Source organism: Balaenoptera ricei, chromosome 4, assembly GCF_028023285.1.
Source record: "Balaenoptera ricei isolate mBalRic1 chromosome 4, mBalRic1.hap2, whole genome shotgun sequence".
Taxonomy (NCBI): domain Eukaryota; kingdom Metazoa; phylum Chordata; class Mammalia; order Artiodactyla; family Balaenopteridae; genus Balaenoptera; species Balaenoptera ricei.
Window position 1 is genome coordinate 34,741,205 of NC_082642.1, and position 16,533 is coordinate 34,757,737.

Sequence of the window (16,533 nt, forward strand, 5' to 3'; positions counted from 1 at the left end):
ATTATATCTGTGTGGAATCATGGATTCATATTTTATTCAATGGATTATAATCTATTGTTCTCTTTTTAAAAAAAAATCCAAAATCATGGGATTTGGATGAAAGTAACTGGGCATCCTGTATTTCTGCAACTTCCCGACTCCATGAAAGCAAGTAGAAAAACCAAGAGCCAGCAACAGCCTTCCCTGACCTTTGCTTGCCCAACACGTCCAAATGTTTTTTAAGCATCTAAATCCTTCTATTAATTCCCTTCCTGTTAGCATGCCTAGAATAGTTTCTATTTTTCTCATCAATCCCTCACTAAGACAAACATAAGGATAGCCTTTCACTCCTGTCCTTGAGCAGCCATTCTATCCTAGACATCATTCTCTATAAAGGCACCCATATTTACAAATATTTCTTTATTTGTCAGCTTCTCCTTTATAAACTAAATTATTTCATGGCAGAGGTCATAACATAAATTTTGTTATCACTATTCCTAGCACATAGAAGATGCTTGATAACTAGCAGTTGACTGAATGGACCAAGCTCATACTACTTAGAGAAGAAATATTTCATTACTAAATACCATTTACCTATTTCCAGGATTGGTTCCTTTCAAGAAATGCACACGCAGAATGGGATCACTGAGATAAGAATGGTCCTAAGCACTGAAACTCCAGTGAAGAGATTGAAGGATAGAGTAGGGGTATATGAGGAATTAAAGGAAAATTTCTCTTGTCTGAAAGCTACTGGAATAACCAGAGATACAACATCCCAAGGTCAAGGGAATGGCTTCTGTTGCTATTCCTTAAAAGTTGGCTTTAAGTATATTAAGGGATCCTAATGATTTTATTGAATGTCCTTTTATATATCCATAGCCCAGGTCATATCCTACATCTGTTTTTCTTTCTCTCCTAACTATGTGTGTTTTTTTTAAACAGATGTTTCATGATTCTTCCTGACTCACATCTGAACCCAATGGTTTATACTCTTATTTAAGGACAATAATCTCAGATATTCACGTATGTATTTTGTTACATGTATATACTGAAATTTCTTTCCTTTACCATTCTGCCACACTTCATCCCAAATAGACCATTCTATACTCATATCCTCAGAGAAGAAATATAACAGGAAAACAGTTTCTGATCACCATGGACTTTGTTTCAAAAGGTCAGATGAAAGAAGATTGTGGGGTGGGAAAGAAGTAATAGCAGTGTGGCACATCTAGGCAGGAGGTACCACTAAAGCCTCACCAGTTTGTGTGTCCAAAGTCAAGAGTTTGGACCTAAAAGGCCATGCTCACTAGGGGCTCATCATACCATGATTGCCTATGTGGACACATAACTTGAAGAACACAGGAAGTCTCCCACCAAAAGCTGGGTGGAAAATCTGTTAGATTCTAGAGCCTCAGCACATCCTGAAACAATTAAATTTCACTTGCCTACAGACTCATGGAATGGGTTTTTGAGCCAGAAATAAAATCAACTTACAGCAATAAAATGTTACATTTAATACACCCTGAATTTGTAGATTGAGAATCACATCTGCTACAAAATCAAGAACTCAGGCTGTTACGTAAAGAGATGCTCTATATCCTAATTCTCAGTCCAAAACTACCAGATTTGGGGCTTTGCAACCATTCCACTCAGTTGGAAACAAAGAATGGCTTAATCCATGACTGGCTGCAGCTTGACCAGCACTAGAAGGAACTAATCAACAGGTGGAGGAACAGAGGGTCTCTTGGTTTAAATGGAACGAATAACAACACAAGTCCAAATTGATCACAGAAGAAAAAGAATCAAGTAAAACTTTGGCAATCAGTTAGTCAATGAACTTCCAAATTCAAAATAAGAAGGATTGACAGGCTATTTATGAATAGAATACCTGTCATTAAAACAGTGATTGTTAATGCTGAGCCCTGTTCTAGATGATTTAACCCACATAATCATGACCGCAAGCCTACAAAGTAGGTTATTAGTCCCATTTTACAAACAAAGATATGGAGATACATAAGGATTATGTGACTCACTCAAGGTCATCATGATGGTGAGTAGCAGCTCTGACTTGAACCCAGTCAGTCTAGCTCAGAGTCCAACTTGACCACCATGCCATGCTGTCTTTGCCCACAAAAGCTCAACTATTTTGAACGGGATAACCCCAAAGGAAGAGATTCGCAGGTCCACTCCCTTTATTTTGAAGATGAGGAAACAGTACCAAAGAGGACTAAGACATTTGCTCAGCGTCCTACGGCTCAATATATCACTCATCTTTGTTTTATGACAAATAATACTCATTGTCAATCAAATTAATCATTTTGCTTTTGATGTTTCCCAAAGCGCAAATCAAAAGTTTAAAACCCAGCCTTTGACAACCTTCCAGGAATTGTACCTCAGCTTCTCTAAAGCTGATATGAGACGTGAGTGACAGGAGGCCAAGCAGTCTCAGAGGCCAGGTAAAGCACCCTGATGGATTATCTCCGGGAGGCGGGAAGCAAAATGGTGCCAAGAAGCCACTTAACAGTGAAGCAGGCAAAGAGCTCAGAGAGAGGAAACCCAGGGACTTTACTGTGTTCATTCAAGAATCAGGAAATTTGATTCTGAGCCATTTTTTCCTCTCCTCTTATTGAAATACCTAGAATTAGAAACCTCTACTCTGGAAATATGATCTTTATGCTGCTCTATTTAGGTTCCATCAATTTCAAAATAATATTCCTATGGCAAATCCTTCATGCTCCCAAAAGCAAAGAAATCACTGTGATTTTCCCCTGTCCTTTAGTAAAGGCTAGCATGTAACCGTACCATCTCCTTGGCAGGTCCAAAGTCCCCATGACAAAGCATGATTAAAATAAATAAGACCCACTTCTGTCTCCTGAAGGAGAAGGATCTAATTGTGGACAGATTTTTTTTTTTAAATCCGTCATGGGGGTAAGATATTGCAGTAAGAAATCTGTTTTATTTAGCTCACTGGGCATTCAGAGACCTTGCGTCCTAATCCCCTTCACCTTGGTTGTGTTGACATGTCCTGTCATTGATAAACTCAGACTTGCATTATAACAACCGTTGAAAGCTGAATCGGATGATATTAGAAAACAATGTCACTTACTGGCTTCTAACCTTTTCAACCCTTATTTCTATTTCCATCCTAGGAATATTCTCACTGCTTGTGCAAAAAAAGATGATAAATATGAGGAATCTGTCCACTTATAAAGACATGCTTAAGAGTGAAAACAGGGGTAAGTAAGTATTGAACTTTTGTTGAGAAGGCTGTTGACAAAGCCCCCAAAACAAGGTCATTTAAGAAAGACTTAAGTTGAGGAACTGTGCCTGAGCAGGAAGAAAAAAAAATGAAAATTCTTGGTACCAGAACCCTACATTGTTTTACGTTAAGTCTAGTGTGATTATAAGGGTCCTCTTTATTAAATCAGAAAAGAAATAACAGATTTGAAAATTACAGTAGAAAGTCCAGGGAGAAAAAACACATGTTTAAGTTTTTAGACATCTACTTGAATTTGAATGCTCTCTAACACATTCATTAAATTTCAATTAAATTGAACGTGGCATGGAAAAGAAACTAATAAAATGGTTAGTGTTGTCCAAAAAGACACTAAAAGGGAGACATGAATTCATGATCAACCTAATCAGATTACATCTCTTTTCATTTTCCCTTTGAAGGAGCCTGGTCCTGGGGACCTTACACAACCAGGCAGACAACTAACCTTGTCGTGCTTTCAGACAGGCTATGGAACAAAGCATAGAGTAAATGAGAGGTAGTGAGCAGCTCACTCCTGGCCCTTAAGGTTTTCCAGTACCTACCACCCTGGCATATGCAGATGATGTGGGACTTACCGCATTAAAATTGGGGAAGAGGTTGACTGCGGCCGCAGTGTCAAGAGGAAAGGGAAGAAACGGTTTAATATCCAGCGATGGTTGCAAAGGAGGGGCTGGTGGACGGACCAGGGCTGGGAGAGCGGGGCTCTGGCATGTACCACCTGCACAGAGGAGAACAAAGGGAGCGATCAGGGACATGGTGCACATAAAACACACAACACACAAACACCAAGGTCTCTTTTGAGACCAAAAGGCCAGCTTTATGGGTCACTGGAAAAAACAAGACATGGAGTGTATTGACCTCAGCTGGGAACCGGCCAACGAGCAGATGTGCCATTAAGCAGAGAAAACCAGTTGAGCTGCTCCTTTTTCCCTCTTGGATTATAACTATCTGGTTACGTAAGGAATTGTTAACATTTCAAACATTTCATACTCCCCAATCCATCCTTCTTTTCCTGCCTACAACCTGGACTGAGTCAGCTACAAATCTATAAGCAACATCCCTTGATTCAAAGGGAAAACCCCTCCAATGCTCCCCCAGCCCTCTTTGAAAACGAACTCCTGCTCAAAATATGCATGCAGTCTGAGGGAATCTTTTACAGAACTGCTCTTTTCCACCACATCCAAAACTCTGGCAGCAAGACGACATGAACCTGGCACAGAAAAGAAACTTAACCGCAAATGCAGGCAGCTGTACCTTACTTCCCTGGCAACTGGAGGGTTAAAACCAGCAAATCCAGCTACATATCATGTGATCCCTGAGCTATTTAGCACCCCTGTGGCTTTAAACATTCAAGACTAGCTGTCCCCTTCCTTCCCAGTCATGAATAGGTGGAATTTAGAAGGTCACCAATGAGCAGGGAATGGAATATTATGGCAACACACACAGCTCCTTTGCATACCAGTGGGCACAGGCTGTTTGCAAGGGACTCCCACCTCTGCCCCCTGTTCTAGGATTCCACTGCATTCAGAAGCTGAAAGGAGCCCATCTCCCTGTTATGTCTCTCATACTTTGGTAACGTTCCAAAACATCAATTGGCTGTTAATTAAAGGCTGTTTGAATCCTAGGAAACTGTTAAAATATGCCAGCATTCTTCTAATCTGAGAGGCAAGCAACGGACTGTAAAAACCTGCTGGTGAGAATCCAAGAAGCATGAGGAAAACAAAATGCACTAGAATTATTCCTTTCTCATGGAAAAGAATTCTAGGAGACAGAAAAGAGAAGATGGCAGAGTAGGAGGATGCGAAGTTTGCATCTCCTGACAACTAGGGCACATACCAGGTGCTGGTGCAGGGCCTCAGACACCTAAGGGGACAGGGGGAACCCCCGATGAGTGGGTAGGTTGTGGAGCAGAGTGAGAGGGGAGGAGAAGTAGAGGCGGGACGGGACCAACACACCTGAGGGGCACCTGGGGGAGGGGAGGGGCCCACTCACTACGAGGGGATCAGGGGGACATGGAGAGATGTTCCGGGTATCGGAGGATCAGAAGGGAACATGGCCAGCATTTCCTCTGCCCACTCGGGTCCTGGACTAAACCTCCACACACCAAGGCCCCCTCCAGCTGTGTGGTGCTGAGCCTAAGCCCTGCCCCCCACACCCCCAGGGCCTTTTCTGGCTGCTTGGGTCCTGAGCCTAGGTCTGCCCCCCACCTAAGCCCTGCCACCCCGCCTAAGCCCTGCCCCACCTAAGCCCCGCCCATCTAAGCCCCGCCCCCACCTAAACTCCACTTCCGGCCTTTTTTTTTTTTTTTTTGCTATTGTGGTTCTCTTCTACCTTGTTGTTGTTTCATTTATACATTTATTTTTTATAATATATTTTTTATTTTTCTAATTTTATTTTACTTTTATTCTTTGTTATTGTTCTATTCCTTTTTTTCTTTGGCTGTGCCACCTGGCTTGCGTGATCTTGGTTCCCAAGCCGGGGGTTGGGCCCGAGCTTCTGGGGTGGGAGCTCTGAGTTCAAACTGCTGGACTAACAGAGAACCTCAGATCCCAGGGAATATTAATCGGAGAGGCCACCCAGAGGTCCTCATCTCAGCAACAAGACCCGGCTCTACCCAACTGCCTGCAAACTCCAATGCTGGAAGCCTTAGGCCAAACAACCAGCAAGACAGGAACACAGCCCCACCCACCAAAAAAAATAATGAGATGACAAAAAAATATATTACAGACGAAGGAACAAGGTAAAAACCTACAAGACCAAATAAATGAAGAGGAAATAGGTAACCTACCTGAAAAAGAATTCAGAGTAATGATAGTAAGGATGATACAAAATCTCAGAAACAGAATGGAGAAAATAAAAGAAATGTTTAACAAGGACCTAGAAGAATTTAAGAACAAGCAAACAGTGATGAACAACACAATAACTGAAACTAAAAATACTCTAGAAGGAATCAATAGCAGAATAACTGAGGCAGAAGAACGGATAAGTGAGCTGGAAGATAAAATAGTGGAAATAACTGCCATGGAGCAGAATAAAGAAAAAAGAATGAAAAGAATTGAGGACAGTCTCAGAGACTTCTGGGACTGCATTAAATGCACCAACATTCGAATTATAGGGGTGCCAGAAGAATAAGAGAAAGAGAAGGTGTCTAAGAAAATATCTGAAGACATTATAGTCAAAAACTTCCCTAACATGGGAAAGGAAACAGCCACCCAAGTCCAGGAAGCGCAGAGTCCCATACAGGATAAACCTTAGTAGAAACACACCAAGACACATATTACTCAAACTAACAAAAATTAAATTCAAAGAAAAAATATTAGAAGTAGCAAGGGAAAAGCAACAAATAATATACAAGGGAATTCCCATAAGGTTTTCAGATGATTTTTCAGCAGAAACTCTGCAGGCCCGAAGGCAGTGGCAGGATATATTTAAAGTGATGAAAGGGGAAAACCTACAACCAAGATTACTCTACCCAGCAGGATCTCATTAAGATTCAATGGAGAAATCAAAAGCTTTACAGACAAGCAAAAGCTAAGAGAATTCAGCACCACCAAACCAGCTTTACAACAAATGCTAAAGGAACTTCTCTAGGTGGGAAATAAAAGAGAAGAAAAAGACCCACAGAAACAAACCCAAAACAATTAAGAAAATGGGAATAGGAACACACACATCAATAATTGCCTTGAATGTAAATGGATTAAATGCTCCAACCAAAACACATAGACTGGCTGAATGCATATAAAAACAAGACCTGTATTTATGCTGTCTACAAAAGACCCACTTCAGACCTAGGGACACATGCAGACTGAAGGTGAATGGATGGAAAAAGATATTCCATGCAAATGGAAATCAAAAGAAAGTTGGAGTAGCAATTCTCATGTCAGACAAAATAGACTTTAAAATAAAGACTATTACAAGAGACAAGGAACGACACTACATAATGGTCAAGGGATCAATCCAAGAAGAAGATATAACAATTGTAAATATTTATGCACCCAACATAGGAGCACCTCAATACATAAGACAAATGCTAAAAGTCATAAAAGGGGAAATTGACAGTAATACAATAATAGTGGGGGACTTTAACACTCCACTTACACCAATGGACAGACCATCCCGACAGAAAATAAATAAGGAAACACAAGCTTTAAATGACACAATAGACCAGACAGACTTAACTGATATTTATAAGACATTCCACCAGAAAATGGCAGAAAACACTTTCTTCTCAAGTGCACATGGAACATTCTCCAGGATAGATCACATCTTGGGTCACAAATCAAGCCTTGGAAAATTTAAGAAAATTGAAATCGTGTTGAGCATCGTTTCCGACCACAATGCTATGAGATTAGAAATCAATTATAGGAAAAAAACTGTAAAAAGCACAAACACATGGAGGCTAAACAGTGCACTGCTAAATAACCAAGAGATCACTGAAGAAATCAAAGAAGAAATTTAAAAAACCTAGAGACAAATGACAATGAAAACACAATAACCCAAAACCTATGGGATGCAGCAAAAGCAGTTCTAAGAGGGAAGTTTATAGCAATTCAATCTCACATCAAGAACAAGAAAAATCTCAAATAAACGATCTAACCTTACACCTAAGGGAACTAGAGAAAGAAGAAGGAGAACAACAACAAAAAACCCCGAAGTTAGTATTAGGAAAGAAATCATAAAGATCAGAGGAGAAATAACTGACATAGAAATGAAGAAAACAAAAGCAAAGATCAATAAAACTAAAAGTTGGTTCTCTGAAAAGATAAACAAAATTGATAAACCTTTAGCCAGACGCATCAAGAAAAAAAGGGAAAGGACTGAAATCAATAAAATTAGAAATGAAAAAGGAGAAAAGGAGAAATTACAACTGACACCACAAAAATACAAAGGATCATAAGAGACTACTACAAGCAACTATATGCCAATAAAATGGACAACCTGGAAGAAATGGACAAATTCTTGGAAAGGTACAACTTTCCAAGACTGAATCAGGAAGAATTAGAAAATATAAACAGAACAATCACAAGTAATGAAATTGAAACTGTAATTTAAAATCTTCCAACAAACAGAAGTACAAGACCAGATGGCTTCACAGGTGAATTCTATCAAACATTTAAAGAAGAGCTAACACCTATCCTTCTCAAACTCTTCCAAAAAATTGCAGAGGAACACTCCCAACCTCATTCTATGAGACCACCATCACCCTGATGCCAAAACCAGACAAAGATATCACAAAAAAGAGAAAATTATAGACCAATATAACTGATGAACATAAATGCAAAAATTCTCAACAAAATACTAGCAAACAGAATCCAACAGCACATTAAAAGGATCATGTACCATGATCAAGTGGGATTTATCCCAGGAATGCAAGGATTCTTCAGTATACTCAAATCAATCAATGTGATACACCAATATTAACAAATTAAAGAATAAAAACCATATGATCATCTCAATAGATGCAGAAAAACTTTTGACAAAATTCAACACCCAGTTATGATAAAAACTCTCCAGAAAGTGGGCATAGAGGTAATCTACCTCAATATAATAAAGGCCGTATATGACAGACACACAGCAAACATTATTCTCAATGGTGAAAAACTGAAAGCATTTCCTTTAAGATCAGGAACAAGACAAGGATGTTCACTCTCACCTCTATTATTCAACAAAGTATTGGAAGTCCTAACCATGGCAATCAGAGAAGAAAAAGGAATAAAAGGAATACAGATTGGAAAAGAAGAAGTAAATATGTCACTGTTTGCAGATGACATGATATTATACATAGAAAATCCTAAAAATGCCACCAGAAACCTAATAGACCTAATCAATGTATTTGAAAAAGTTGCATTCCTATACACTAACAACAAAAGATCAGAAAGAGAAATTAAGGAAACAATCCCATTTGCCAACGCAACAAAAAGAATAAAATACCTAGAAATAAACCTACCTAAGGAGGCAAAAGACTTGTACTCAGAAAACCATAAAACACTGATGAAAGAACCCAAAGATGACACAAACAGATGGAGAAATATACCATGTTCTTGGATTGGAAGAATCAATATTGTGAAAATGACTATACTACCCAAAGCATTCTACAGATTCAATGCATTTCCTATGAAATTACCAATGGCATTCTTCACAGAATTACAACTAAAGTTTTTACAATTTGTATGGAAACACAAAAGACCCCGAATAGCCAAAGCAATCTTGAGAAAGGAAAATGGATCTGGAGGCTCCCTCACTTCAGATTATACTACAAAGCTACAGATATCAAGACAGGATGGTACTGGCACAAAAACAGAAATATAGATCAATGGAAGAGGATAGAAAGCCCAGAGATAAACCCACACACTTATAGTCACCTGATCTATGACAAAGGAGGCAAGAATATACAATGGAGAAAAGAAAGCTTGTTCAGTAAGTGGTGCTGGGAAAACTGGACAGCTACATGTAAAAGAATGAAATTAGAACACTTCCTAACACCATGCACAAAAATAAACTCAGTATGGATTAAAGACCTAAATTTAAGACTGGACACTATAAAACTCTTAGAGGAAAACATAGGAAAAACATTCTTTGACATAAACCACAGCAAGATTTTTTTTGACCCACCTCCTAGAGTAATGAAAATAAAAACAAAAATAAACAAATGGGACCTAATGAAACTTCAAAGCTTTTGCACAGCAAAGGAAACCATAAACAAGACAAAAAGACAACCCTCAGAATGGGAGAAAATATTTGTAAAGGAAGCAATGGACAAAGGATTAATCCCTAAAATATACAACAGCTCATGGAGCTTAATATCAAAAAAACAAACAACCCAATCCAAAAATGGGCAGAAGACCTAAACAGACATTTCTCCAAAGAAGACATACAGATGGCCAAGAGGCACATGAAAAGATGCTCAACATCACTAATTATTAGAGAAATGCAAATCAAAACTACAATGAGGTATCACCTCACACTGGTCAGAATGGCCATCATCAAAAAATCTACAAAAAATAAATGCTGCAGAGGGTGTGGAGAAAAGGGAACCCTCCTGCACTGTTGGTGGGAACGTAAATTGATACAGCCATTTTACATTCCTTAAAAAACTAAAAATAGAGCTACCATATGACCCAGCAATCCCACTCCTGGGCATATACCCTGAGAAAACCATAATTCAAAGAGACCCATGTACCTCAGTGTTCATTGCAGCTCTATTTACAATAGCCAGGACATGGAAGCAACCTAAGTGTCCATCAACAGATGAATGGATAAAGAAGATGTGGTACATATATACAATGTTATATTACTCAGCCATAAAAAGGAATGAAACTGGTTCATTTGTAGAGATGTGGATGGACCTAGAGTCTGTCACACAGAGTGAAGTAAGTCAGAAAGAGAGAAACAAATATCGTATATTAATGCATATATGTGGAATCTAGAAAAATGGTACACATGAACTTATTTGCAGGGCAGGAATAGAAACGCAGACATAGATATGATGCGTTTCTGATGAGAACAGATATGATATCTGATGAGAACAGATATGTGGACACAGGGGGGCAAGGGGAGGGTGGAAATATTGGGAGATTAGGATTGACTTATATACACTACCATGTGTAAAGTAGATAGCTAGTGGGAACCTGCTATATAGCACAGGGAGCTCAGCTCAGTGCTGTGTGATGACCTAGATGGGTGGGATGGTGGGGGTGGAAGCGAGGTCCAAGAGGGAGGGGATATATGTATACATAGAGCTGACTCACTTCGTTGAGCATGAGAAACTAACAGAACATTGTGAAGCAATTATACTCCAATAAAAATAATAATAATAATTTTTAAAAAGGACAAAAAAAAAAAGAAAAGTGAAGAAAGACTCCTGTCTGTGTCACTTCCTTGCCTGCCATCTTGTTTTTAAAACAAAGTAGAGTGAGATCCCATACAAATTATCTTTACAAATCTCACGATCAGTTCTCGTCAACTGCACACAGACCATCATCTTGCCCTTCATCAGTTACCTGAACAAAGGTCAACATTTAAAAAATGATTCTCCACTGCTAAATCCAATGCTATTGGAGCAGAGTATCTACTAACAAGGTGGGTGACTTAATACCTAAAACAGAAGCCATCAACACAGGATTTAATTAACCATGCCAAAAAAAACCATTAGCTCTCCTGGCTCTCCTGATTGGCTAATCATCTGGAGCCAAATTAATAAAAACAGTATTTTTTTTTCCCACTTTTTACTTCCCTCTTGAAATGTTCTTCACCAGCTACAAGGCCAACAACAGCCAGTTTGAAACAGCAAACCAATGAAATAAAAAGTAGTATGAGTCAGGAAATAGAGGGCCAATGTTAAAACAGAGATAAAAGCAAAATATAATAAGTCTCCATTCACCAGAGGACACCATAAACTTATTTTATTGTTCACCTGGTGGTATACTTTCTTAGAGAGGGCATTCATAAAACTTTGGTGATAGACCTGTCATGAATTTAGTATTGCTACCAATTTCTCTCTCGCTCGCTCTTTTTTTTTTTTTTTCCAATTTCTCTTTTGATGAAAAGTTAAAGAACCAAAATAAAATTTTGGTTGGCGCCTCTTTACAAAACTCAGAAGTAAAATAAGTTTTGGTTGAAATCAGTGGTGTGGTTTAACCTGTCCACAAGTAATAGTGAGCTTTAAATAAATCATTTTAAATATATATTATCTGTGTCACAGGTCATGCTTTGCAAAAGATATTCATTCATATATATCCATTACCTTGTTTGACCCTAAAATCTCAGAAATCAGCTAATGGCTAACATAATATCATGGAGAGAAAAAATAAGTTGATAAACTCTTTAGTTGTTTATGTTGCTTCCACAGAGACATTCCATTCTTATAATTCCAAGAATGCAATTTAGCAGGAACATATTCTGGAATTATTTCATTTATAAGTCCCTTCTGGTTCAGAATATCCAAAGAGGTTCTGAAAAAGCTCAACCTTCTCTTTTTTTATCCACCACAGTGAGAGGAACAAAGAATAAAAAATACGTTGATTCTATTGCTAGGGAAAGTTAATTCCTACCACTCTTCCTCTGAGATCTGTATTTCATTTACATTTCATTATACACACAGTTCAGGGCCCTCTCTCAGTGTTACAACTGGGGTTCCCTACCTAAGGGATTAAAAACATCAAAGAAGAGTCATAAAGCTGGGGGAAAGCTGGGGATACTATTTGAGTTCATCCTTTCCTACCTATTTGAAGAGAGAAATGTAAAAGATAGTTGGAAAAGAGAGAACGTGTGACCGCATAGGCTTTGGCCACTGCCTAGGCAAACCCAGGTGTACTGGAGGCTGTGGTGTGCTCCCCACAGCCCCCTTCTGGACGGAGGCACACCCTCCCCCAACTGCTGGGGGACCCCCTATGGATGACTCTCACTCGAGATCCTCCTCAAGCACTGAAGAGGTCAAAGGGAGCTGCCTCACCCAAGGTCAAACTTCCTCCCGAGTGGAGGGGCTGGTAGCCCCATGCAATGACGGATTCATGCAAGGGTTTAATTAGTGGCTCCTTCCCCTTGCCTCAAGGCAGGGAGACTGAAGCTCTATTTCAGCTCTAAAGCTCCTCACAGAATCTAGGATAGACTGAAGTCTCTGTTGGGACTGCATCAGGGCTCAACTTTTCCCTTTGCCCAACCCTGTATCTCTCACTCCTCACAGGAGATGTGCCCCAAGAAAGTATCTACTGCTGGAAGAACTTGACCTATGACATCAGAGTATAACCATTCATGAGTCTGAGCGAAATGCTGAATTGCTTTATTCTAAAGTAGGTAATTGCCTACTAATCTATAGAGAGGCACAAGATTGAGCCTCTCTCTCAAAAATTACCTGTGACTAATATTTCTGCTTTTAAAATTAGGATAAGTTCTGAAATATGTTACTTGTCTCAACCTGTATATGCTCAGCAGTAAGAATACTATTGGCAAATAGTGTAAAATCAAAACTGGCAAACATAACATGTTTCATCTGTAAAGCAGACTAAAATATGCTCCTTGAGAAAATAGCTATTTCATTCTTTCATTTTTATTAGAATGTATTACATTTAGGACATCAATATATGTTTATTGTCTTTATTTTAAAATTATCCTGAACATAATTAACTTCAAAATATACAATGAATTTGTAGACACGACTATAGGTAAAAAAGAGTTGTTTTGTTGTTACCATTTACCGACAGTGTTGCTTCATTCATCGGAATGTCACACTTCTAGAAATATTATTGTTATTAATTTGAGGAAAGCATTTTGAAACTTCCATAGGGTAGTAACAGAAAAAATACAAATTCACGCCCTTTGTATGTGAAACTCTGCCTACATCTAGTACTATGTATTTCAAACCCTATGCAGTTTTAATTTAAGCAGGTTTTAAAAATTAAACCTTAATAAATTATTCAGATTTCAGAGCAGTTAATATCTCTCTATACCAAATTTCTTATATGCCATTAAACTAAAAAAACAGTCATTAAGTAGAGATTAGTTATTATAGCTATATTGAGTAAGGTATTGAATAATGAAGGGAAATAAGGTAAATATGATGAAGTAAGTGATCTAAACTCATAAAACCCCTCTCTGTCCCTTTTTGAAGTTTGGTTTTGTTAATTTATATTCATATTTAGAATTTTGAATTGAACTATAGAGCAAACATATTAAATATTACTTTGGTTTCTTCACAAGACAGCTGTGTATTCACAAAAGCGTGAATTCGTGAATTTGAAAAAAATACCGGAATAACCTATTTGTTCATGAATATTTGTTAATACTATCTGAGAAAATAAGACACATTCACTTCAGAAGTTTGCATTTTTGAAATGCAAATCTAATTAAAATGTAAATTTGGAAATGTTTGTTTTAATAATTTATACAGATAAATAGGAATTCTAAACCAGTGATTGTCAGCTGAAGCTACTGTATTAGAGATAATATATATAAAGTGCCTAGCAGAGTGTCTGGCCAGTTGATGCCAAGTGAGGAGTGTTGTTTTTTTCTAATGAATTCAGTAAATTCCAGAGGAACTGTTCAGGGTGGTCCAGACACAAATCCGGGCTCCCGGAAAGAGGTCAATCAAGATAATTTTAAAAGCACCTGCCTATTGTTCACTTTTATTTTGACCCCTGAAGAAGGAGAGACTTCACAATAAGAGGTTACTTTGTAAATCAATATTTTGAAATATTCCTTGAGAGTGGAGTAGTATTCTTTCCATAATACAACACTTTTAACCTTGAACTTCCGCACTTGATCCATTCAGGTTTCATCAAACAGTCACAGATGTCCTGTCTGACAGCTTAACCAACTACTTAATCATTCATTTCCCCAAATGACAAAACCAACATTCAAAATGATCAAGGGTTGCTGCTGTTCAATATTTATGACAGTATATGCTTTAGAACTGTGAATCATTGAAAAACAATATACATATATACCATATATATAATACATATTTATTGTTAAAATATATTACCATTACATATTTTATATATATATATATATATATATATATATATATATATATATATATATATACACACACTTATAGAAAGCAGAAGAAATCCCTGATTTCCTGATGGGAGAAATAATTTCTATATCATTTTTTTCACCATCAATTTAATTATATATGTACATATTTGTTTATCTATATTGAAATACATACATATGTTCCGATAGTGTCAACAGTAAGCCATAGTTCAACTGTTAAACTGCTCAGAATATTCATACCTGTTAGGAGAACATCAAGAACATTTTATGTAACGTCAAGTCCTAAGTAGTTACTTGCAAAGCAACTAATTTGCTAGATGTGGAACATTATTCACATCCAATCCCAACTATTTTGGTTAGAATTTGCCATGTGCACTGGGGGAGGGAGGGGCACGATAGGATTTCTGGAGTCTATGTGATAGAGGACATAAAAGAATTAGATCTGATAGTATGAATAAGAAATAGAAAAGAAATGATGGATTTGGGACATAAAGGCAAAACTTGATTTGACACAAAACAATGGCCATGGAATGCTGTTAGTGACATTGGCCAGCCAGGGTGGATGGAAGCAAATGTTGAGAAAAAAGCTAAATTTTATAAATCTACTGAGTAATTGGTATGAACTAGGCCCTCTTATAACCTTAATTCCTTTAAAATGCACAAAAATTCTGTCAGGTATCTATTATATTACCCGATTTACAAACTCAAAAGACAAAGCTATTACCTAAATTACACCTCACCTAAAATTACACAGGTAAAAAAATGGCATTCGATGTAAACCTGAGTAACCTTAACAAGTTTCAACACACTGATGCAAATAGCATTTAAATTAAATCAACAAAAACATACAAAATGACAACAAAAAAGAACACTCTAAGAAGTCAGTTTTGTCATACAAGGCAAGCCAGCTCCCTTGAAGCCAGAATGGAATGCACTAAATCAGAAATCTTGTGAGAAAATTTTATCACTGCTCAAAAAAAAAAAAAAAAGAAAAGAAAAGAAAAAGGAATAGACACATTCCTTGTACAGGAGAAGATAAAGAAATATTCAGTATTTATTACCAATATTTATCTGCATGGGAAGATGCTGGTTCTGCCCTATATCTGAGAATGTATCCAGAAAGACACAAATATCATATCAAATGTTTGAAAAGTCCTCTGGTTTACATTCTTTAACATCTACTTGCCAAATAAGAAAAGCAAACAGGTGTTTGTTGTATTCCCTTGTGCAGCTGCCTCTAAAAAACTCAAGGTTGGGGATTACAATGGGCAGTTTGTTGTTGAGATTATTTTTTATTCCTTAGCTAGGAAAACTGTATGTTCATCCTGTTTCCTTCAACCTCAAGTGATCCAAACTCCCATTCAGTTCCTATCTTTGTTTAAATATTGTTCCCAACTGAAAGATACAACTAGAAACAAATTTTGAGATAAAATTTGAATTTAGTGTGACTTGGTCACAATTTGTCTTTTATTGCTTTCATTTTGCCTCTGTTTTAGATTGTTGATTCACTTACTAAGGTTTGGAAAATTGATCCAGCACCTTCTACCTGAGCTGAAGGTCCTCATTGGCCTAAAGTGACCAGCACTTGGCAGGTCAATTCAAATATTAAAGCAGGGTCTGGTCCACAGGGGCAGTTGGCAGCACTAAGCCACACAGGGTGGTGACCGCTGCCTCATCCATACTGTCCTTGACCACAGAGAGGAATGAGGTGAGAATGGGAGTGAGTCAGGGCAACTGGAACACCGACCTGGAAACAGTGACACAGAAATGTTTGCCCAAGTCAACTA

The 16,533-nt window shown here is 37.9% G+C and overlaps 1 protein-coding gene across 4 annotated transcripts in view; it reads right to left on the reverse strand.

The window, feature by feature from the left end:
- ZNF385D (zinc finger protein 385D) overlaps positions 1 to 16,533 on the reverse strand; it is a 949,347-nt gene that overhangs the window by 227,953 nt on the left and 704,861 nt on the right. For all 4 annotated transcript variants that reach the window (XM_059920403.1, XM_059920405.1, XM_059920406.1 and 1 more), the window contains one exon: positions 3,829 to 3,971. In XM_059920403.1, the coding sequence (XP_059776386.1) occupies positions 3,829 to 3,971 (143 nt within the window). The remainder of the gene's footprint in view (positions 1 to 3,828; positions 3,972 to 16,533) is intronic.